Raw genomic sequence first — 24,519 nt, forward strand, 5'->3', positions numbered from 1 at the left:
ATGATGTCAAGAAGCGTACCGTTGCCATGGTAACGCGACATTTGATGCTGCGTGCCCATTTTTTCAGGGCCTGCAGGGGAAAGAGTACAGTTTGCAGGGCAGAAGACATGGATGGCCGCACCACACTGCTGGACCCCGCCGCAGGTAAGCATTCGACTGCCAAAATGCACTCGCCTGTGGCAAGCGGGCAAGTGCATTTGTCGAGATATATACATCAAAAGGTAATTCTACCCAGCCACTATGATACCTTCTTTGTATACATTTCAGTTTCCCGAGCACTTTGTATGCCATTACCTTGCCAATTGTGACATGCATATAGCTGATATATAAGACTTTATTGGTTAAATAAATATCGTTACATTACAAATCTATTGTGCCCTCTCCTCCCTGCAAGAGTAATTTAAAAAAGGGTGTGCATGCGTAGCACGCGCTTTTTAAGTGAAACTTCTTTGTGTTTTGTCACAGAAATTGTATTTGTGATGGTGATGTTTTTAATTAAAAATCAAAAACAATTTAATTGCCAAAATGCAAAGAATTTTGACTTAGAACGCGCGTGCGTGGCACACACCCCTGTTTTGCCTATTTGCACTTCTATATGTATAGTAACTGTGAATTCCTTGTGTGTGTGTGTGTGTGTGTGTGTGTGTGTGTGTGTGTGTGTGTGTGTGTGTGTGTGTGTGTGTGTGTGTGTGTGTGGCGTTTGCGCATGTGTTACATCTGCACTGGTGCGCCGAGCACGGGAGGGCTGCACATGCGCGTCGAGCAACCAGCACTGACGGCCTCTTCTGCCAGCAGTGACGTCACTTCCGCGACTGCACTTCTGTCACCATGAAGGTGATTTACTCCAAGGGACATTTTCATTTGGTAGGTCCCAGCATAGAAGTTTCACTTCAAAAACAGTACGATCCTCAGTTTCCTTTGGGAAATTAAGATGGCGCCTCCATGTTTATGCTCTTTAAGAATTTCTATAAACTGCATAGACCAAGGACATATCACAGGAATCATTCATAGATTGCTCAAATGTTTATTGCACATTATTTTTAAACAAAATCTAAATTGATTCTGTTAATTCAAAAGTGATAAAGGGCTAAATGACCCATAATACAAAGGTATCACAATTATCAATCATTAAAATCTACCTGATGATTCTTAATTGTTTAACTAGCAATAAACCTGCAAAGATTAAGCAGGCAAAACGCATTGGGCTGCCATCACCCACTCACATGTAAGATCAGCACTCAAGCTCCAAAGATAGGAAAGTGTGGACACATCAGGGGTCACGTTAAACTTAATTGGCTAGATAGATAAACAATCATTGCAGTTTGCTACTGTTGCAACTTCTAACCCAGGGGTGCGCAAACTGGGGTGCATAAGATTTTCAGAGGGGCGCAGTGTTTACAGAGGCCCCGCGCCTCTGTAAGTTCCCTTACTTTGTCTCCGGCGGCTTCTTGTGATGCGTCGCCATAGCAACGCGGTGTCAAATGACGCCATGGGGTCACACAACGTTGTGACATCAGAACGCCGAAGACAAGGTAAGGAGGGGGCGTGAGCAGGCAGAGGGACGCACCCCTGTTCTAACCTATTTGGATAACAATGTTGCGTATTGTTCTTTTTTAACTTAGGTTATTTAAAAATTGAATTACAGATGTAGTGTGTGTAGTATGCTGCGTATGCCAAAAATTCCGTGGCAGTGTTGGTGCAGCGTATCCCATCAGGTGTCATAATAAGGCACCAGGAGAAACAATGAAGCCTGATACATCTGTATGTCCTTAAATGTGCTACCCTAAGGCTACGCCCCCAGTATTACCTGCAGCACGCGCGCCTGGCGGCATGTGCACAGTTGAAAGCCGTATTGTGTGATCTGTAGGGGAGCGATGGGATGCGTGGGGGGGTCCATGACGGGGGGGGGGGGGGGGGAAGGGAGGGAGGGGCACGGCATGATGGGGCATATCTGCCCTGCCATTGGTTATGCGCCGACCACATGATCGCGGCACGTGAACACCAAATGATTGTCTTCCCTGCCAGCGTACACGTCATTTGCGCGCCCAAACACCCACCCACTGGGGCCTTCCCCATAGAGAGCTATGCTGTGGTGTGTGGCGCGGGTGCCGCAGCAGCCGCTGGGGACCTGGCCTAAGAACTGAGGCGTAATGTAATGATGAAGAAAAGGTCATAAACCGGGTGTAAGGAAGTACTTCATCACAGAAAGGGGGTCGGGTTCGTGGCATTGCCTCGCAGGTGAGATGGGAGAAGCTAATACAGTAATGGGGTTCAGAAACACCTGGGCTAGACACAAGGCTATCCTAAATATGAAAGAAACCTTCGGATAATATAGGGGCAGAGGTTTTACAACAGTTAGGAAAATGAGCAGAAGAGGCGGCCAAGTGCTTATTTTCCGCCGTTTCATTCGATGTTAGCGGTAAAAGAGCAGCACAGCCGCATCTGTGATCTCTTTGCTGGAGCTCCATCCTACGTGGGTTCCATGTCCATCCCAATCGAATGCAGCGAAGTCTCCACACTGCCGAGGGCTCCCCTCTGGGATGTACCCCCCACCACCAATGCAGTGCTGAAAAAAGGAAGGAGAAGGCAGGTTTTCAACTGCACACTTCATCTCACGTTTGGAAAGAAAGGCACTTAACCATTTCAAGGCTCAAAAAGAACATAGAAGGATCTATGGGGAAATTAACCCATGATAACATTATAGATAATATAGATTTCTTATAGATTTCTACCAATCCTTATGTAGGTTACAAAACATCTAAAATAAACCTGTGGTGCATAAACCTCTCTGAACAATGGATTAGTTGTAGGTTGTGATACATTTTAGAGGTCCAACATAATAGCGCTTCATAGAGGAAATTATAGTGTACAGAGATTTCTAAACCTCATGTTTCTTCTTAAAGTGTATGGTGGCTTTGTATAAGAAACATGTTTCAAAAGCTCTGTACACTACTATTTAATTATCCACAAGAAAAAAGTAACCCCAAGCGGGGTCAAATGTGTGTCTCGCACAACACCACAGAGGAGGGTAAATGAATGTCCTGTGTAATGACAGGAAACTAAACTGCAATAAAGAATGCGAGGGTGGTGCTTACTGGGAATGTAAACTGTGGTAAACAAAGGAAAGAAAGAGAGCTCCCTATTATGTCGCACTCGAGAAAGCACCCTAGGCTAAATTAAAAGTACTATTTATTAATTAAATAATTAAAATATATTTATTGCAGCAAAATATACATTGAACCAAATGATTAAAACAAATTAAAAATAAAGGAGGTTTCTGTGCGCTAATTTATCAAAGACGTCAGTGTATATGAAGAAATAGCTATTAATCACTGTCTTTGTCCACGGTTATATAATTATACTAGCCATGGTAATAGCTATTAAAGTACAATTCTAAGGTGCTGGGGAGGTGAGGTGCAGGGGGGATCATTGGATGTGCAGGGGAGGGGGGGTCATTGGATGTGCAAGGGGAGTCATTGGAGGTGCAAGGGGGGTCATTGGATGTGCAAGGGGAGTCATTGGAGGTGCAAGGAGGGTCATTGGAGATGCAGGGGGGTCATTGGATGTGCAGGGGAGGGGGGGTCATTGGAGGTGCAGCTGAGGGTCATTGGAGGTGCAGGGGAGAGGGGTCATTGGATGTGCAGGGGGGGTCATTGGAGGTGCAGGGGGGATCATTGGATGTGCAGGGGAGGGGAGGTCATTGGATGTGCAAGGGGAGTCATTGGAGGTGCAAGGGGGGTAATTGGATGTGCAAGGGGAGTCATTGGAGGTGCAAGGAGGGTCATTGGAGGTGCAGGGGGGTCATTGGATGTGCAGGGGAGGGGGGGTCATTGGAGGTGCAGCTGAGGGTCATTGGAGGTGCAGGGGAGAGGGGTCATTGGATGTGCAGGGGGGGTCATTGGAGGTGCAGGGGGGGTGATTGGTGGTGCAAGGGGGTGATTGGTGGTGCAGGGGGGAGAGTGATGCGAGGTGCAGGGGGGAGAGTGATGTGAGGTGCAGGGGGGGAGAGTGATGTGAGGTGCAGGGGGGAGAGTGATGTGAGGTGCAGGGGGGAGAGTGATGTGAGGTGCAAGGAGGGTGAGGGATGTGAGGTGCAGGGGGTGGGATGTGTGTGGTGTGCAGGGGGTTATTGTGTGTTTGATGTGGATGGGGAGTATTATGTGTGTGGGTGAGGGGGAGAGATGGGGGTATGAGAGATAGATGGGGAGTGCTGGATGGGTCATAGGAGGTGCAGCGGAGGGTCATTGGAGGTGGAGGGGGGTGATTGGTGGTGCAAGGGGGGTGATTGGTGGTGCAAGGGGGGTGATTGGTGGTGCAGGGGGGAGAGTGATGCGAGGTGCAGGGGGGGTGATTGGTGGTGCAAGGGGGGTGATTTGTGGTGCAGAGGGGAGAGTGATGCGAGGTGCAGGGGGGGAGAGTGATGTGAGGTGCAGGGGGGGAGAGTGATGTGAGGTGCAGGGGGGAGAGTGATGTGAGGTGCAAGGAGGGTGAGGGATGTGAGGTGCAGGGGGGGTGGGATGTGTGTGGTGTGCAGGGGGTTATTGTGTGTTTGATGTGGAGGGGGGTATTGTGTGGGTGAGGGGGAGAGATGGGGGTATGAGAGATAGACGGGGAGTATCGCAAAGGTTGATAGTGAGGGGTTCTGGGGGAGATATGAGGATGATGATGAATGGTGCTGGTGGAGATATGAGGATGTGAGATGCTGGGGAAGATATGAGGATGATGATGATGAGGTGCAAGGAATGATGATGATGGTGATGATTTTACCTGTGCGGCCCAATTTTTTTTTTCTTGGAGCAGTTCGGCCCTTCTCACTTTACGAGTTGTGCAGGCCTGCTCTAATCGCGCGTCATTCATAATGCAAAGGTGAGTGTGTGATGCATAAACACTGTCACCTGACTGCCTATGAGGTCCGTAATTGGTGGATACCCTTGGATACTCGTGTTTATGTTATTTACATTCCTTTGGCTGTCAGAAAGTATGTGTTAGTGATTGTAATAAAGGATTCTTAAATCACTTTAATCATTGTGTATTGCTGCATCCCGTTGTGGGGCATAATAACACTCATTATTATACAGGCTATAGTAATGATCAGAGTAGATGGTTATATAGTACATATCTATATCGAAATGGTCTAGAACGGGACAAGATAGTCATTGCCAAAATAACCTATAGAGGTGATGGTAAAAGTGAACACTAATGGTTAACTTTGGTCCACAAGGGGAGAGAAAAAAGGGGGGATTAACTGAGTATTCTTCATCACAGAGGATCCCTTTGAGAGTTATTAGAGATATTAAGACTCTTCAAAAATAGGATGTTATTAATGACTGTAAACACATGGAAAACAGGTATGTATCAGGGCAGATTTCAAACAGTTGTACAAGGTTTACAGAAAGGGGGTGAAAAGGAAGCCCTCATTTAAACCACATGGGGACAGGGTGGATAGTTGATATATCCAGCGGGACTCTAGTTGTAAAAGTTTTTTGTCCCAATCTCCCCCTCTCATATCACTTTTGAGACTTGCAATACCTTGAAATTGCAAAGAATTAATGTCTCCGCCATGATCTCCCCTCACATGGCAGGACACCGGGGTGTCCAACTCATTTCTGATGGATCCGACATGTTCCAATATTCGTCTTCGGAACTGTCGGACGGTTTTTCCCACATACTGTATCCCACATTTGCAGGTAATTAAATAAACAACTTTCATTGTTTTGCAGTTTATGAAGTTTTTCATTTGAAAGATCTTTTTGTTATGGGTACTTCTGAATGTTTTACTGGTCTGAACATATGTACATGCTTTGCAAGTGCCGCATTTATAGGTACCTTGCGTGTTCTGTGGGAGCCAAGTCTGGACTTGTGATTTACTTTGAAAATGACTATGGACCAGGGTGTCCTTGAGATTTTTGGATCTCTTCGGTACCATTGTGGGAAATGGTTTAAGAACCTCCCGCAAGTCATCATCCTCCAAGAGGATATGCCAGTACTTTCTATAGATACATTTAATCTGATCCCATTGGGCATTATAGGTACCTATAAAGGGGATTATTTGTTTAGTATCTACTTGTTTTTTAGTGTACAGTAGCTCTTCCCTCTTTGTTTTTTCTGCATTCTTAAAGGCCTTATTTATATTTGTTTTGCTGTAGCCTCTAGTTAGAAATTTGTTTTTCATTATTTCTGCCTGGCAGTGAAAATCTGCCATATTAGAACAGTTCCTCCTAATTCGGAGGAACTGTCCTGTGGGAATACCTTTAATGAGTGATGCCGGGTGATGGCTTTCTGCCCTGAGATAGCTGTTAGTCGCTGTTTTCTTGGCATGTGATATAGTATTAATAGTGCCATCTTGATCAATGGAGATTTTTAAGTCTAGAAAAACCAGATTCTTTTCATTGATTTCATATGTTAACCGTAAGTTGTGTTGATTGGAATTTAAAGTTTCCACAAATGTTGTAAAATATGTTTTACTGCCATTCCATAATATCAGGATATCATCTATGTAACGGACCCATATGATGATATTGTCTGTGAATCTTGTCATGTTCTCATTGAGCACCGTATATTTCTCCCACCACCCCAGGTACAGGTTAGCATATGTAGGGGCACATGTTGTCCCCATTGCAGTTCCCTGTACCTGGAGGTAGAGTTTGTTGTTAAACATAAAATAGTTGTGGGTTAGGACAAAAGACAAGAGGTCACACATGAACTCGTTATGTTCAAGATATTTGGTGCCTCGAGTAGAGAGAAAAGATGCTACAGCCTTGAGGCCCACCTGATGCTGAATGCTTGTATAGAGCGATTCAACATCAAGACTACAGAGGACTGTACCGTTATCAACGGTTATTTCCCTCTAATCGTTTCAATACATCCCGGGTGTCTTGTACATACTGTATGATGGTAAAGATGTTACAAAGGTTCTCAGGACTTTGTCAATGTAGACACTAGGGCCCTCAGTAAGATTCCCAATGCCAGAGACAGTTGGGTGGCCCGGCGGATGTATGGGATCTTTATGAACTTTTGGCAGACTGTAAAAAGTTGCTGTTTTTGGGGATAGGTTATACATAAATTTATGTTCCTGTTTTGAAATCACAGATTCTTCCAGACCTTTATCTAGAAGGATTTTTAATTCTTTCTGAAAAATCAGTGTTGGATCCTGTTCTAGGACCCTGTAACAGTTCTTATCACTAAGGAGCCTCATGTTTTCTTTGACATAGTTGTCAGTTTTGAGCATAACAATGTTACCACCTTTGTCTGAACTTTTTATAGTAATTTCTTTCCTTTCTGATAAATCTTTGAGTGCCTGTCTTTCATTTTTATCCATGTTGTTCTTTCTCCCTCTTCCTTTAGATATCATATTTCCTATGTCTCTAGACACCAGTTTAACAAAAGTTTCCACGTTACTACAGGTATCCATTGGAGGGGTGAATTTACTTTTAGGCTTAAGTTGTGTGAATGGACCAACACCTGGTGTTCGTTCATTTTCTTCACATAATTCCAATAGGATATCTAGATTTTCTAGGTCTTCATTGCCCATTTCTACAGGGTCCACATTTTTGGACCTTGCTTGCTGAATTTTCCTGTAGTGTTTGTGTAACAATAATTTTCTGGCGAATAGGTTGGTGTCTTTGATATACTCAAATTGGTCCATATTTGAAGTGGGAGAATATGAAAGGCCTCGTTTAAGGACTCTAATGTGGTCATCATTTAAGATGAAGTCAGTTAGGTTCATGATGAAGGTGTCTGGTAAATTATCTAACTCTAGTGATATGTTCCCCGTCTGTTCTTGTTGTATCCTCTGTTCTTGGATTTTCTGCTTCTTCCTCCCCTTGCCACTCCTTATTCGTTTAAATATAAATCTGGGGGGCCGGGTACTGAAGAACTGCAGTGACCCTGAGACTCTATTTGGTGACACTTATTCCCTGGTTGACTTTGGGACTTACTACTATTTGGATTCTGATATCTGGCGGAAACTACTGTCTGGCATCTTTAAGCTATAGTACTGTACTCTTCATGTCAAGGGGGGATAAGTATACCATTTATCCTGGATATAATTGGACATTTGTTCATTTTTATGTTAGGATTTTTTGTGACACTTAGATTTCTTTGTGTCATTTTTTCCAACGTTATAATCCATCTTCACATATTTTTTCCTGGATTTCACTGTGGTGGGAAGGAGCGGCTCAGTGACACTGACTGGCACTGAGTTTGGAGCTTGGGAACCTGGTTCAATTCCTGGTGTCGGCTCCTTGTGACCTTGGACAAGACGCTTTATCTCCCTATGCCTCAGGCACCAAAAAACATAGATTGTAAGCTCCACAGGGCAGGGACCTGTGCCTGCAAAATGTCTCTGTACAGTGCTATGTAAAACTAGCAGCACTATACAAGAACATGTTATTATTATTTTTATTATTATTATTATTCATAGTTCCGTACTCACATGTTCTACATTGCAACCAGTCACTTTCACTCCAGCACACAGAGCCAGGGCAGCTTTCTCAGTGTTTATAACACGGAATTGGATAAAACCAGCAACAAACTCACCTGGGAAGAGTAATAAGCAGCTGATGAGCATGCAGGATTAGCCTTTTGTTCATGGACGACAATAGTGGACAGTTTCCCTAGCACATTGGTTCACAAACCTCTTATCGGAGACCACTGACCACACGAGATTTAGCAATAGCCAATCCATCTCCGCTCAGGACTTTGCTGACTATTTTAAGGAAAAGGTGGAATCCATACGTCAGAACATCCCCTCTGTTTCTTCCTCCCATCCTACACTTCTTCCTAACTCTCCTCCTGCCTTCCTTGACTCTTTTTCCACTGTATCAGAGGAGGATGTGTCGCTGTTGATCGCCTCTTCTCCCTCTACCACTTGCCCTCTTGACCCCATTCCCTCCCATCTCCTAAAACCTCTTGCTCCTAATATAATCCCTACGTTCACACACATTTTTAACTCCTCCCTCTGCTCTGGAACCTTTCCATCCTCCTTCAAACATGCAACAGTCATACCATTACTCAAAAACAGCAAGCTTGACCCTACCTGTCTTTCTAACTATCGACCTGTCTCCCTCCTGCCTTTTGCCTCTAAACTCCTTGAACGACTTTTATTCTCTCGCTTGCTCCATTTTCTCAACACCTATTCTCTCCTAGACCCTCTACAATCTGGCTTCCGCACTGCTCACTCCACAGAAACAGCCCTCACTAAAATAACTGATGACCTCCATGCTGCCAAAGACAGAGGTCATTACACTCTGCTCATATTACTCGACCTCCCTCAGCATTTGACACCGTGGACCACCCTCTTCTCCTTCACATTCTCCATACTCTTGGTATTCGGAACAAAGCTATATCCTGGATCTCATCCTACCTCTCCCATCGTACTTTCAGTGTCTCTTCTGCCAACACCTCCTCCTCCTCTATCGATCTCTCTGTGGGGGTACCCCAGGGCTCTGTCCTGGGACCTCTTCTCTTTTCTCTGTACACACTCTCTCTAGGTGACCTAATAACATCTTTTGGGTTTAATTATCACCTCTGTGCTGACGACACACAAATATACTTTTCAACACCTGACCTTACACCTGCTGTACAAATCAAAGTTTCTGAATGTCTCTCTGCTATATCATCCTGGATGGCCCTCCGTCGCCTTAAACTCAACATGGCTAAAACAGAGCTCCTCATACTTCCTCCCAAACCTGGCCCTACCTCCTTCCACATCACTGTTGGAACTACCATCATTCACCCAGTAGCCCAAGCACGCTGCCTAGGGGTCACACTCGACTCCTCTCTCACATCCGCCCCTCACATTCAAAACATTTCTAAAACCTGTCGCTTTTTCCTCTGCAATATAACTAAGATACGCCCTTTCCTCTGTTGCTCGACTGCTAAAACTCTGACTCAGGCCCTCATTCTCTCCCATCTTGATTACTGTAACCTCCTGCTGTCCGGCCTTCCTGCCTCTCACCTGTCTCCCCTACAATCTATCCTAAACGCTGCTGACAGAATCACTCTACTCTTTCCTAGATCTGTCTCAGCATCTCCCCTCATGAAATCCCTCTCCTGGCTTCCGATCAAATCCCGCATCTCACACTCCATTCTTCTCCTCACTTTTAAAGCTTTACACTCTTCTGCCCCTCCTTACATCTCTTCCCTAATTTCTCGTTATGCACCATCCAGACTCTTGCGTTCTTCTCAAGGATGTCTTCTTTTTACCCTCTTTGTATCTAAAGCCCTCTCCCGCCTTAAACCTTTTTCACTGACTGCCCCACACCTCTGGAATGCCCTTCCCCTCAGTACCCGACGTGCACCCTCTCTATCCACCTTTAAGACCCACCTTAAGACACACTTGCTTAAAGAAGCATATGAATAGCACTGTGGATATTCTGAACATATGATACATAAGCTTGGCCCCCTGCAGACGCACTTACCAGAACTCCCTCCTACTGTCTCTGCACGTTCTCCCTACCTACCAATTAGACTGTAAGCTCCTCGGGGCAGGGACTCCTCTTCCTTAATGTTACTTTTATGTCTGAAGCACTTATTCCCATGATCTGTTATTTATATTATCTGTTATTTATTTGATTACCCCATGTATTACTACTGTGAAACGCTATGTACATTAATGGCGCTATATAAATAAAGACATACAATACAACTCCTTGTGCTCTTGGGCAAGTCACTTTATCTCACTGTGCCTCAGGCCCCAAACATACAATAGATAAGTTGTGGGCAAAGGCTATGCCTATAAAATTCTATGTACAGCGCTACATACTGCAAGCTATATGGAAACTATATTTGAATCCCATTGGTAGAAAAGCACTATATTAAATAAAGTTATTATTATTAAGTTGCGTTACATCAAATTAATACAACAAAAATACCCAATGCTACATCCAATATGACAAAATACATAGTTACATTCTTGAAAGTTAGTATTTTCATAAGTAAGAGTCATTTAGTTAAACCCTTTGGCCAAAGCGTTATAAGGCCGCGCTTATAGTGCCGTCGCCGCGTGACGTTACCCGTCGCCGCAAGCGAAAGTTGTATTTCCCTTTGTGGCGGCGTCGTGGGCGACCAGGCTACTGATTGGTTCAGGGGCTGTCACATGAGGCGAGAACCCCTGAAAAATCAAATATTTACGGCTACCAAAAATCGCGTTGCCCTGTCGCTTTGTCGCCGTCGCGCTTACTATAAACGCTTGCACCGACGACAATGCATTTGTTTTCGGGCGACGTCGCGTCACCGGCACAATAAGCGTGGCCTAAGCCTGCAGCCACGTCATGAGCATGATGAGCATGCAGGTCCTAACACTAGCTGTGAATATTCTCATTTACCTCTACAGTGGAGGGAGAAAAGTCTCAATATACATGGAAAACCTGCTATTTAAAAAGTGGGGAGGGGCGTATTTTTTCACATTGGACGCGACATTATTACAAATTATTACACTTTGCTATATCTAAACATTACTTACTTCTTCCATTTGGGGAGTAATAGTTGGCTGTCTGCACTGCATTTCCATGGTCATACACAACAGGCACAGCCGGTCCATTTTGTGCCAAGCAGTTTCCGACATTGTAGCTCACTGGGTATTTCTAAGGGAAAAAGAATAAATAAAGAGCTAGTAAGGGATATAACTCACTAACACGGCCACATCTCTGATGGAATCCTGAAAGGAAAGGTCTTGCTTTTGTGTGGCATCTCTGAAGATCCTTACCTTCAAATGTTGGAAGAAGTGTCCTCCCTCATGCTGTAGGAAGCCAGACTTGGTGTATTATCTCAGAAGATCCTTACCTTGTACAATTGAAAGAGGTTCCCTCCCTCATGCTGTAGGAAGCCAGTTTCTGTTCGGTATCTCAGAAGTGATGAGTTTCTCCAGAATGCTAATGGTGTCTTGTTTGGCACATGCCACACACCAATGTCTTTAGAGCTGATGTCATAGTAGCCAGGGTTCTGGTAGCACATGGGACAAACCAAGCAGTCAAAATGATAAAGTGTTATACGTGGCAGAACTAGTGAATGGGGAGCCCTGGTGCAAGATAAGTTTGGGCAACTACACGACATCTCCCTCAACGGCACACAGCAATGCATGGTGCTAAGAATTCTGGACTTTTCACAAGGGGGAGGGAGGGAGATATATAACCGCCAAGGTAATGAAGAAGTTAACCCTCCCGCTACACCCTCCTCCCCCGGGAGTCTTATTCACCTTCCCTGCCCCTTATCCCAAGAACTCCCCCCCCCCCGTCACTACACACAGTTATGGGCAATAGTCCTGTTAGCCAGATCTGGATAATCTGGCCAATAGCGATTTTGCCCATTGAGAAACATAAAAAATACACATTACAAATACAATAAATCCATTTGGCTAATAGGGATATTGGACATTGTCTAGATGGGGGGTTGCGTGGCTAGGCCACCCGGGGGGTGGGGTGACGGGAGGGTTTAACCCCTTCATTACCTTAGCAGTTAACCACTAAGGTAATGAAGCTTTGCTCTTAGTTATTTTTAGGACACAGTATTGAAGCAGGGGGTCTTCAGTGCTGCATCCCATTCATTTCACGCCCGGGGACCCCCTTCTTCCTGAGGTACAGACCTCTCCGTATGGGGTGCCGGTATCTTGCAGCTGTTTAAATGTCCCGGTCACGTGGTCCATGATACAGGAGATTTACACTTGCAGGAGATACTGGCACCACATATGGAAGCCTTTACCTCAGGAAGCATGGGGTCCCCGGACCTGCAATTAATGGGATTCAGCTATTGAGAATACAGAGTACTAAAAATAAATAAAAGTGAAATCTGTTGTAAGAGCTGTGCCTAGAAACACAGTAAGAGGGACTGCTTCTGACTGCTTCTCTCTGGTTGTGGCCTAGTAGGATTAACCCTGCTGTGTTATTCCTTCAGGGCCGCAAGCATTACTGGCTATGCGGGCCATGAGCGGGCTCCGTCCGTTAGTACTTTTCATTGTGCCCACTTCAAAAGTAAACAGTGCCAGATCTGTGTCAAAAAATCTAATGTCCAATGACCAAAATAATGAAAGTACATTTCACTGAAGACTTCATACCTTGTAGTCATCACTGGTGGCTCCTTCAGGCAACCCAAATGTGGCATAATTTGCCCAGTTGCCTTCACCCTCTGGGTTGTTAGGAGTGTTTCCCTGCTGACTGGACCAGCGATCTCCAGAGGTGCACTTGCCATTTATATTATTCTCATGAACACTGGCCACCAAGGTCCAACCTCCTCCATTGGTGGTCATGTCACAGAAGGTCTGGTAAGTTTCTTTGTTTTCAGTGGTCAAAGTGTAAATTCCATCTAGGGTAAAAATAGCAGGTTACATTAATCTACTCAAAAAGTTATCTGAGCGCTAAATTAAGATAAAAAGCGTAAAGTTTATAGATATCAATAAAAATTCTCCAAAAATATAATAAAATATATAATTGCAATTGTAGAACTAATGTAAAGTGCTTCAAATAAAATGAACTGTATATCCACACAGTTGTGTGTGTGTATATATATATATATATATATATATATATATATATATATATATATATATATATATATATATATATAAACAGAAAAAGAGAGAGCGCACGCCCCATAGCATAACACTGTGTATTTATTGTAAAAGAAAGGGAAAGGGGGGGGGGGGGAAAAGAATCACACTCACAAGATAAAAATGATAAAAAGGCAGTTTGTGAATATATCACCACCATCCGGTTCTTTACTGCGGAATAGCGTCTCTGTGGACTCCTTCAAGACTGCCAATGAAGTCACCGCTCTCCGGATTCCTGGGGTGCCGTTTGTCGCCTGTTTGCCGTCCAGAAAACTCAGCTCTCCACTCCGAATGGCCGCCGTATAGTTCCGACGCTGGATTTGGCCTCAACGCGTGCGCAGCGTCGTAGTGACGTAATTGCGCTCTCAGTATCCCTGACGCGTTTCGTCACCACTGGGCGACTTTCTCAAAGCTCAGCCCTTTGAGAAAGTCGCCCAGTGGTGACAAAACGCGTCAGGGATACTGAGAGCGCAATTACGTCACTACGACGCTGCGCACGCGCACGAGGCCAAATCCAGCGTGGGAACTATACGGCGGCCATTCGGAGTAGAGAGCTGAGTTTTCTGGACAGCAAACAGGCGACAAACGGCACCCCAGGAATCCGGAGAGCGGTGACTTCATTGGCAGTCTTGAAAGAGTTCACAGAGACGCTATTCCGCAGTAAAGAACCGGATGGTGGTGATATATTCACAAACTGCCTTTTTATAATTTTTATCTTGTGAGTGTGATTCTTTCCCCCCCCCCCCCCCCCCCTTTCCCTTCCTTTTACAATAAATACACAGTGTTATGCTATGGGGCGTGCGCTCTCTCTTTTTCTGTTTTTAGATATCCGTGGATGTGGTTAATCCCATGTGAGAGCAGCCGGAGATCCCCTTGTCAACATCATTTACCTCTATTTATGGACTAATGTTTAAAGGACTGGTTGGACTTTATTTAATTATTTTCTATTATTTTTTTTTTCTCTTTTATGCACTTTTTTATTTTTATTTTTCACTTAAGATGTTTGTGTTCTATCATAGAATTTAGTAGATATTATTGTTATATGTCAATTGTATTTGCATTTTCCACTTTTGCATATATTTATAGCACCATATACACTTAATCTTACTATATTATTCACTATAGTCCACCAATAGAGATATACTATTGCAGTACTACTTTGGTGCTACACTTTTTTGTTCCCATATCGTTTCCAAACGGTATCGTATTGCTTATTCTTCATTATAGGATCTGCACCCACACCAGTGACTATTATTACGGAGTGCTTTTTGTTCTTTTTCTATGTTATATATATATATATCTTAGCAGTGGCCTAAACAGAGATCGAAATTTTATGAGTCATTACTGACAGTAGTGAACTCTCGTCCCATAAGCGCTAAAGGCCATGTCTGTACATACTGTGCTATATGTATGCACGCACAGCTGTCTCTTACACATACTAATACTCCTTGTTTTTCCATCCCTATACACCAATAGGGACCACTAAGTATCCACACACACTTTTAGTTGTGCTACTAACTCTCACATTTCCACACCCACCCACACCATTTATATCCAGTCCCACTCCACACACACCTTGTGTAAAGCACGGTATATACTGTGGGCTCTCCATTCATTTTTATTCACACTGATACACACACACTCTTTCTTCACTTGCTTTCAGGAACCATTTAACACCTCTAGCCATAAAACACATCGACACCGGGGGAAGGAACAGCACAGATAACATTCCAAGAGACACTGTTTTTAAGTTATCCTTTTGCTTCATTCATTGTAACATCGCCGGAAGAAGAGATCAGTGTATCTCGAAAGCTCGCACAAATAAAAGCATTTCGTTAGCCACAGAACGGTATCATCTATTTATTTTTTTATTTTTTTGATTATATATATATATATATATATATATATATATATATATAATGTATACCGTTATAGCGTGATTCGCTTAAAGAGCGGTCTAAACGTTGCTACTGATTTAAAACATATCCATTTTTTCTTTTAAACATTTAATGCTTTATTGCTAACGGAGACATACACACACCCCTACACCCCTATACCATGTGGGAGTTGAACTTTAATACATTTGATATAATACACATGCAGGAATCTAATTCAGGACCTTTCATTTGCTAGGACCAATTCCTTACCTGCTATGCCACAGGATTAATAAATAAAATATTAATTGATAAATTATACATTTTAATAAAAATAAAAATAAAATAATTATTTTATTTTTATTATATAAAATAATTATTTTAATTATAATGTATATTGCTATATTTTTATTGCCAACGAACACATACACACACTCCTATACCATACTAAGTGAGGTTATTAGGAATAGGGCTCAGATACTAAGTGAGGTTAATAGGAATAGGGCTCAGATACTAAGTGAGATTATTAGGAATAGGGCTCAGATACTAAGTGATCTTATTAGAAATAGGGCTCAGATACTAAGTGAGGTTATTACGAATAGGGCTCAGATACTAAGTGAGGTTAATAAGAATAGGGCTCAGATACTAAGTGAGGTTATTAGGAATAGAGCTCAGATACTAAGTGAGATTATTAGGAATAGGGCTGGAATACTAAATGAGGTTATTAGGAGTAGGGCTAAAATACTATGTGAGGTTATTAGGAATAGGGCTCAGATACTAAGTGAGGTTATTAGGAATATTTTAAAATAAATAAAATAATAATTTATAAATTGTACATTATAATTAAAATAAAAATAAAATAATGTATAAATTATTTAAATTGCAATGTATAATTTATAAATTATTATTTTATTTATTTTATAATTTATAAATTATTATATAAAATAATAATTGATAAATTATACCATATCATACAGGAATCAGACCCAGGACCTTTCACTTGCTAGACCAATTCTCTACTTGCTACGCCACACCAATCCTGTGGTGTAGGAGGTAAAGAATTGGTCTAGCAAATGGAAGGGCCTGAGTTTGATTCCTGCATGTGTATTATAAAAAATGTATTCATGTTCAATTCCCACATGGTGTAGGGGTGTGCGTACAGTATGTGTCCGTTAGCAATAAAGCATTGAATGTTTAAAAAAAATTTTTTAAATCGTCTGTGTGTGTCATGTGACCCTCCTCTTCCTCTGCGCTCGAAAGTCTACAGTAGGGAGAGGAGAGAAATGCAGATGCCGGTAATCCTCACGTGACTAAATTTACGCAATCCCAGTTATAACTAGCTACCACTGGAGTTGTCACAGCAAAAAAGGTGGGATACAGGTTACTTGAATAGATTGACCCTTCGATCTGACCCAGTATTTTCTGTTCTTATGTTCTGTTATTACATATACCTATGTCTATAATGATGGAGCAATGGACAGATATCCATGACATAATTTTTAATATGAAAAAATTGAAGCAATTGAACCAGGTTCCCCTGTCTCAGTGCCAGTCAGAGTCTTTACTCACTGAGCCACTCCTCCCTGTAGGTGTCTTATGGCCCAGTAAGGTGACCTTCATCAGGATTTGGAAAAAGCTTTATTGGACTGAAATAATGTATTGCTGACCATTAACAGCAAAAGGGTTAATAAAGTATTAAAAAATATAGGTTTTCTATCATTTTTGTAATGATACAACTTTTAATTAATTCTGAGACCTTATCCTGTTAATATCACTTTCACTATGAGTAATTTGGGCCATATGTATGAAGCAGCCTTCTGCTAGGGCACCTTACAACCAATTGACATGAATCGGCTCTAAGGTGTTTTGCAGGTGTCATATTGCAGAAGCCTGCTTAGTAAAAATGGCCCTTGCTATCTTGTAATACTCTTTGGGCTTTATCCTATAAATTGCCATAGCTCCAATTCAGCATTACCCAAAAGCCTCATTGACTTCAAATATACATTCTTTGCGGTAGCGCTGAATCAGAGGTGTATACTTTTGTAGAATAAGTCGCTTAATGTTTCACTTTTTCTATCCAAAACCGATTAACATGCCACCCACATTTTCATCACAAATCACCAGCTGTAATAAACATTCACCTTTGGCTTCATTGTCAGAATTGTTGATCTCCCTGCAGCTCCTGTATCCCGCTCCAGTGGGGTAGGAGGGATCAAATGCTGAATTGTCATCCCAGCAAGCCAGCAGGTTCAGAATTTTCTCCTTCTTCTCCGATATAGAAGCATGCTCTAAACAGACATTTCAGCACATTACATCTTTGCATACAGTTACTGTAGTAGATGAGGTTGAAAAAAGACACATTGTCCATCAAGTTCAAACTACGGTATATTTAGACGACAGATACTTCTCTTATATCTTTTTTTTATTTACCGTATTTTGCAAATAGAAAGATCCCAGGTGAAATATCATCCAATAATGTCTCATAAGGGAAAAATTAAATTCCTTCCTTACTCCAAATAATGGAAATCAGATTTCTCCCTGGACCATCATTCTGTTACACATAGGGTACAATGACCAAAAATGTCTTGTTTTTGCCCAAACTACCATATCTTAATCAACATTTAGAGTGAGAGATCCCTCACAATTCATATTTGACTATCCATACTAATATTTGTAAGCTTCTAAAAGGATGATTTGGGAATGAAATTTTAACAATCCCTTTATCTACTGATTAGGGCGAGACACATTTTCATAGGAAAGTAGAAAGATTGTAAATGGTTTCACTAAAAAAAAATCCTAGTTTGGAAACTTAGTCATTATGGATGTGACCAGTGATTGTAACTACCATGGAGACTTTCTTGTGAAATATACACTGCAAGCTTTATCAGTGGGTCTTAGTGTAATAACTATTAGTATTGCCACCAAAGGAAGAGAGAGAACTCCTGAAAACTTGTCTTATAATATTGGAACCCCCCCATTGGGTTACTAGTTTGTTATATGAGGGGTTCTGGTGGGTTGTTGCACAGCAAAAACCTTTATATTATTGTTGCTAATAGTGTAACTCCGCCCATATTCTAGAAGGAGCTCACCCTTTCACATGGGGTGGGGTGAAGTACTAAAGAGCCCAAACACTACCTCTGTAGCCATGGTGATCTGCCAGGTAGTGTTGTAACAGGTCCTGAGAATTGCTGGGTACCGGGTAGCTGGGGAAAAATAGAAAATTTGCAGTACCAGATACCCGGCCGGTTAGCTTTTAATTACCTGCAGGTAGCGGAGGGTGCAAAGGACCGCTGCAGAGGGTGAGGAGGACCACGCCAACATCCTGGTGGCGGTGAAAGCAGCGGCAAACATCCTGGTGGCGGTGGTAGCATAGGACGTCATTGTTCAGCTGGTGAGAGCAGTGGAACACATCCTTTGCAGCTGGTGCTGGTGAGAGCAGAGGAACATGTGACCGGAGCAGGAGCGTTACTATTTTATAGCCAGCTCCTCCCCTACTGTCCAATTGTAACACTCCTGCTCCTGTCACGTTCCTCTGCTTCCACTGGCACCAGCTGTGGATGACGCTGCTTCGACCAGCTGAACAATAATGTCCTCTGCTTCCACTGCCTCCAAGATGTCTGCCGCTGCTCCCACCACCACCAGGATGTCGCCTTGGTTCTCACTCTCCGCAGTGGTTCTCCTTACCCTCCGCTGCCAGCTGCAGGTAAGTCTTCTGCTGCTTTGCTCATGCCGTTCTCCAAGAGGAGGACTGAGGGAGCAGTGCAAAATGGAAATTACCTGGCAATGAGTTCCAGCCGCCTGGTGCCGGGTCCAGGTAATTTCCAGGTACTGAAAATAGTGCCGGGTATTGGGTAATTTATGGGTACCCGGTACATCACTACTGTGAGGTCATCATGAGGTATAAATATGGAAATATAGGAGGTTGGGACCCAGACCCCAGGAGTGCCCCAATATCATCAGGAGGATTCCAGGAAGAGCAACAGGTAGGTCTTTCATACTGTGTCTATGTAGTCTTCATACAGGACACCTACAAGCTCCTATTGAACCCCCAAAAAAACCACAACATATATATAAGCAGTGGTTGACAAATCACCAAAAAATCTACTCGCCACACAAAAAAATCTACTCGCCACCTAGTACCAAACGTGTGCTGCTTGGGCCAATATTTACTCGCCCGGTGGTTAAATCCACTCGCCCGGATTTTTGTGTTGGATGTGCGGCCACCTCTGTTATTTTCTTAGTGAGGGAAGAGTGCCCCTTATGTTAGAAGGGCCACTCTCAAATTGAAGCCCTTTGCCTAGGATATAAAGTGATGCAGCGGCATTATGCCCTGGGGGCCCAAGAACAGGGACTCACTGGGGGGAGCACCGTATTGGGAGTAGCCACACCCACAACTCCTATGCTTGAAGTACGCCAGATTCTCTATACTGGGGTTTGGGTTTAACTGTTGGCACTGAACAATATGTAGGGCAAGTTCCAGATGATGTGGAGAGTATAAAAATGTGATCAAAGCCATGTGGGCCTCTCTGAGGAGCTGTGTGGAGTCCCAGGGGAGATTCATATAAGTATGACTGTATCCAAATAAACTTGTGCTGTTTGTGAATAAGTTCCTGGCGCCCATTCTTACCACCATGAAAAGCTTACACCCCCAGACAGCTGAACAACAGCACCCGGCGAGAAAGGTATAAGAGTCTGTCCCCAACTGTCACCAGTCGGAGGTGCTTGATCCGGACGTCAGTGGGACGAAGCCAGACCGTGGCAACCTGGGGTGCTGGTACGGCTTGAACAAGGGGGTTGGTCGCTTTGGTCGCTGTGACTGGCATCGGGAACGTAGGTGAGGGTGCTGGATCATCTGGGCTGCCTTTCTAGGTGATGGCCCGGGCTGCTGGGGTACATTGCCAAGCCCCGGCACCATGGGACTGGCGAAGCTAGGGACAGTCACATTTCATGGACCCTGTCTAGGTCCTGAAGCACTGCCGTTCATGGGCTAACTAGGTAGGTGCCGGCCAGGTGCTGGTAGGTGCTGTGGCTGGCCGCCAGGGGCTTGCGCTGGTTAGGGGGGGATCAGGCTGTCACACCCGGAAAGGCACTGTAGGTTTACAGCACACCAGGAGACTGCCTCCGGAACTGGGGCCATGTGGCTACAAAGTAATCTGCCGCTTGCCTCGCACTGGCCGATGTTTGGTCGGTGACCCACTCTTGCACCTCAGGAAAACATTTTAACATGAGCTGCTCTTTGACCGTCAGGTCATGGAGTGTCTTAAAAGTTGTTACCTCACACCCGGCGATCCATCGTTTAGACTGGTGCTCTAGTCGGGACATGAACTCGAGGTGCGTATCTTTGGACCCTCTGTTCAGGGCTTTGAACTGGTCCTGGTAGGTCTCCGGGGTAATGACATAACATGCCATGAGAACCTCCTTCACAACCGGGTAGTCCTTTGCATCCTCTTGGTCCATCTCTGTGTGCCACACCTTCTTTGCAGCGCAGCTGAGGGACCAGGTATTTGACCCAGTGCTCAGGTAGGTTGCGCATTTCGCAATAGTTCTCAAAGGACCGCACATACCCATCTATGTCATCCGTGTCCTCACAAAACATGGCAAAGCTGACAAATGTGAGTCGGGGTGCCTGACTGGCCCGGGAACTCTGACTTCCAAAGCACACTCGGGACCTCAATCGGACCTCAATCGGATAGGTATGCAAGCAGTCAGGAGCTACAGGGAATAGTAAGGGGTGTGTGTCTGAGTACTTGAATAGTTGTAACTGAACTGAGTTCTGTGGTCTGCAAAATTGAGATCTTACTCAGGGCAGAGAATTCAACGAGTCATAAGATTGTTTAAGATTTTGTTTGCAATTTTTCAATGTTGTAATTGGTTGTTTCCTGGAAAAGGAACTTACCACATGATGCAGAATATTCTCTGGTGAGTGTCAGCAGCAACAGGATATGTATCAGCATCTTGAACTGCGCAGAGAAGAACAGTGGAACTACTGAAATCAATACAAAATGTTTTGCCCCAGAATTGCACTACTTTTGTCTTGATTACATACTGTATACCCCCCTCGCCTATATATTTTCATAGCATTTAACCACAGATTAAATAAGTTATGATGGGAAAAAAAGGGACAAATAACCTTCCACCGTACAGTGGAAATGAAAATACAAGCAAATGAAAATATCCCTTGTGAGCACATTCACAAGTCTCAGAAACATCTGCCACCCTGCTTTTCACAATGATCTCATAGTACAATACAATGCTTCCACTGCAGCAAGGGATGCTGGGAAATGATATGCAAATGAGCACACATTTTAACATGAAGCCCTGTAAGTTTATGCCTGCAAAATTACACAGCTTTTCAGCACAGCCATAGCATTTAAAGAACTGTATCTTTGAAGGTAACATCCTGTATTTGAGGTATGTGGGGGAGTATCAATTCCATTAAAACATTCCAAGGTTTTAAGTCTCCTACTCCAAAAACCCCTCTCGCTCCCTCTCCCTTTCGCTTCCTCTTTCGCCCTCTCTCTCTCCATATGCCTAACCCTGCATTCTGGTAATTATTAGGTTAAACCTGGAATCTTCAGAAACAGCTAAGAAAACTTGTCCAAAGACATGAGAATGTTTCTGTGCATCCAAAAAATAGAAAGTGCATCTAAATCGCCTGCCACATTCAACTTGGCATAAACCCTAGAAAAACTGGTAATAGTGTTAATTACAATTCGTATTATTAATATTCTTGTTAATAGAGCAGAATTGTGTTGCTATGTATGTGACTCAGCAGCCACGTTTCATTATTTAGGTTAACAAAATATATTATTTTCACATTTAGCCTATCATATATAATATTGCCCTAATGATTTATATTTATTAATACTAGTTATAAATACAAAATAACACAATTCTATTTTTATTTAAATTGTATCAATCAAGTATTCAGGGATGCGTCAAAAATAATTTAAAATAAATTATGTGCCATATCCGCCCATATGTATGAAGTCATTACACATACGATGCACATTTTTTTAAGGGTTTTATTACTTTTTAGCACTGAAATTTTGCCGTACATAAAGATTTAAAATAAAAACTTCATTCACGGGCCCCATACAACGGTGGGTCAGAGAACAACCAAAGTTCCTGAAATAAAACTCTACCTCTCTTTTGTGTATAACACATGCAACAGATTACTTCCTGTTCCTGGCAAGAAAATATCTAGAAGTTCATTTATGTTAGATAATGTTCTTACCAGTAGAAATTACCTTTTTTCTCGTTGACGTTCTGCAGCTCTCTCTGGTCTTTAAGCAACAACGAGAAGCGTCTTTATAGCACCGTCTTCTACTTACGTTTGTTTGTAATACCTTTATGGTTTGCTCAAGAGGTCAATGTACTAGTTAGACAAATAAACATTGCATCAAGAAGAGAAAGGAAGTTATTTTACGAAACTACAGCTACTTACACATGGCATTTCCCTCACTAATCCCCAGTTTAATTCACTGTAAATTATGACTTTGGTGCTGTTTTTTTTTCTGGGTATTCCTATGCATTGAATTGAATGTTGCTTTCTGCAACTCTTCCATATAAACACACTAGACATTTAGCAGCAGTTGGTATTATCTGATACTGATCTGCAAGGTTATTGGGGAGGCCGTATCCAGCAGTGGATCGACTATTTCCAATCACTTATAATATTTTTACGAACGTACTTACTAATTGGCTGCAACAGACCATACACTTTGCTCATCCTAGAGAACAAGCATGATTTTGCAGTGGATACAACACAATGGACCATTATTTTTTTTAGCATGTTCTTGTATAGCACTGCTAGTTTTTTGTAGCGCTTTACAGAGACATTTTTGCAGGCACAGGTCCCTACCCCGTGGAGTTTATAATCTATTTATTTTTTGGTGTCTGAGGCACAGGGAGATAAGGTGACTGGCCCAAGGTCGCAAGGAGCTGACACCGGGAATTGAACCAGGTTCCCCTGCTTCACACTCCGTGCCAGTCAGTGTCTTTACTCACTAGTGTGCGGGAGCAGGGGGTCTCCGGAGCTGAACCACATTAATTTCACCCCCTGCTTCCCGAGTTACAGGCCCCGGTATCTCCTATGTGTTTAAATGTCTGGGTCACACGAAGCCGGAGATTTAAACATTGCATGCGGATACCAGCACCCCCTAACGGGGCCTGTAGCTCGGGAAGCAGGGGGTCTCCGTACCTCAAATCAATGTGGTTCATCTCTGGAGACCCCCTGTTCTGCACACTAGTATTTAAATAAAAACAGCTTAATTACCTTAGTGGGTAGCCACAAAGGCAATGAAGGGGTTAAACCGGAATAGCCTTTTTATTGGGGGCAGAGGGGGTGTATGAAGGGGGTTGTTGCCCCACATGGGGTGGTTAGGCCTGCCTGGAAGGTAGCAGGAGGAGTTAACCCCTTCACTAACAGCGGTGGGAACAGCTATATTAATGAAGGGGTTAACCACTCCCGCTACCCACCTGTGAGGCCTAACCACCCACCCTTGGGGCAACTACCCCTTTCACCCAATCCCTCTACCCTCAATAAAAATTAAAAAACACAACAAACCTACTACCCACCTCCTTTATCCTGAACAACCCCCCTCCCCAACACATATAGTACAGTAATCCAGACTGTCCATTGACTGCAAATCTATTTATCTATGTCCCTTTAGGGCTATAGTTAAATACAGTGATAAGCAAAGCATTTTTTTGGAAAAAGCATGTTTTTATTTCACAGTTATGTATTTTTCTTGATTGATTTGTTTAATTCTTGTGTATTTTTGATTGTTAATTTTATTCTTGTTTATTTTCTATGATTGCTTTTTTTAATTCTGGTTTATTTTGTTGATTGTTTTTAATTAATTGTTATGTATTTGTAGCGCTTGTTTGTATTGAATTTTTGTGTTGTATAGGTGTTTGATTTCTTTAATTGTTCTGTTGTTTAGGTGTTTAATTTATTTAATTGCTGTGTTGTTGTGTCTTTTTGGTGCTGTTGTTTTTTTTAGGTTGCAAACCACGCTCATATTATGGGCATGATGTTCCACTGTGCCAATCAATTGGTAGAGGGTGAGGATAGTTGCCCGGGGGAGGGAGGTTTGG

At 43.1% G+C, this 24,519-nt stretch overlaps 1 protein-coding gene across 4 annotated transcripts; it reads right to left on the reverse strand.

Annotated features, from left to right (window-relative positions):
- Positions 1-1,008: 1,008 nt before the first annotated feature.
- Positions 1,009-22,783, reverse strand: LOC142498874 (intelectin-1-like). Of its 4 annotated transcripts, XM_075607493.1 has the most exons (9): positions 22,668-22,678; positions 21,314-21,377; positions 18,553-18,620; positions 17,559-17,705; positions 13,052-13,299; positions 11,785-11,943; positions 11,465-11,585; positions 8,435-8,538; positions 1,009-2,566 (listed from the first exon to the last, which is right to left on the reverse strand). In XM_075607493.1, exons 2-9 carry the CDS (start codon positions 21,316-21,318, stop codon positions 2,414-2,416), a joined length of 1,005 nt encoding a protein of 334 aa, XP_075463608.1. In that variant the 5' UTR covers positions 21,319-21,377; positions 22,668-22,678; the 3' UTR covers positions 1,009-2,413. The 4 variants fall into 4 exon arrangements, with proteins under 4 accessions (XP_075463608.1, XP_075463609.1, XP_075463611.1 ...); XM_075607494.1 differs by lacking the exon at positions 18,553-18,620 and having other exon boundaries at positions 22,655-22,783; XM_075607496.1 differs by lacking the exon at positions 18,553-18,620 and having other exon boundaries at positions 22,668-22,775.
- Positions 22,784-24,519: the final 1,736 nt, after the last annotated feature.

Source organism: Ascaphus truei, chromosome 7 (genome assembly GCF_040206685.1).
Source record: "Ascaphus truei isolate aAscTru1 chromosome 7, aAscTru1.hap1, whole genome shotgun sequence".
Taxonomy (NCBI): domain Eukaryota; kingdom Metazoa; phylum Chordata; class Amphibia; order Anura; family Ascaphidae; genus Ascaphus; species Ascaphus truei.

Bases quoted from the DNA above. Each gene is read 5' to 3' on its own strand.
- LOC142498874 (XM_075607493.1), bottom strand. The intron at 11,944-13,051 runs GTATGAAGTCTT...ATGTGCTACCAG, and splicing joins CCACCAGTGATGACTACAAG to AACCCTGGCTACTATGACAT. The intron at 2,567-8,434 runs GTGAGTACGGAA...TCCTTTTTTCAG, and splicing joins CTGGTTGCAATGTAGAACAT to CACTGCATTGGTGGTGGGGG.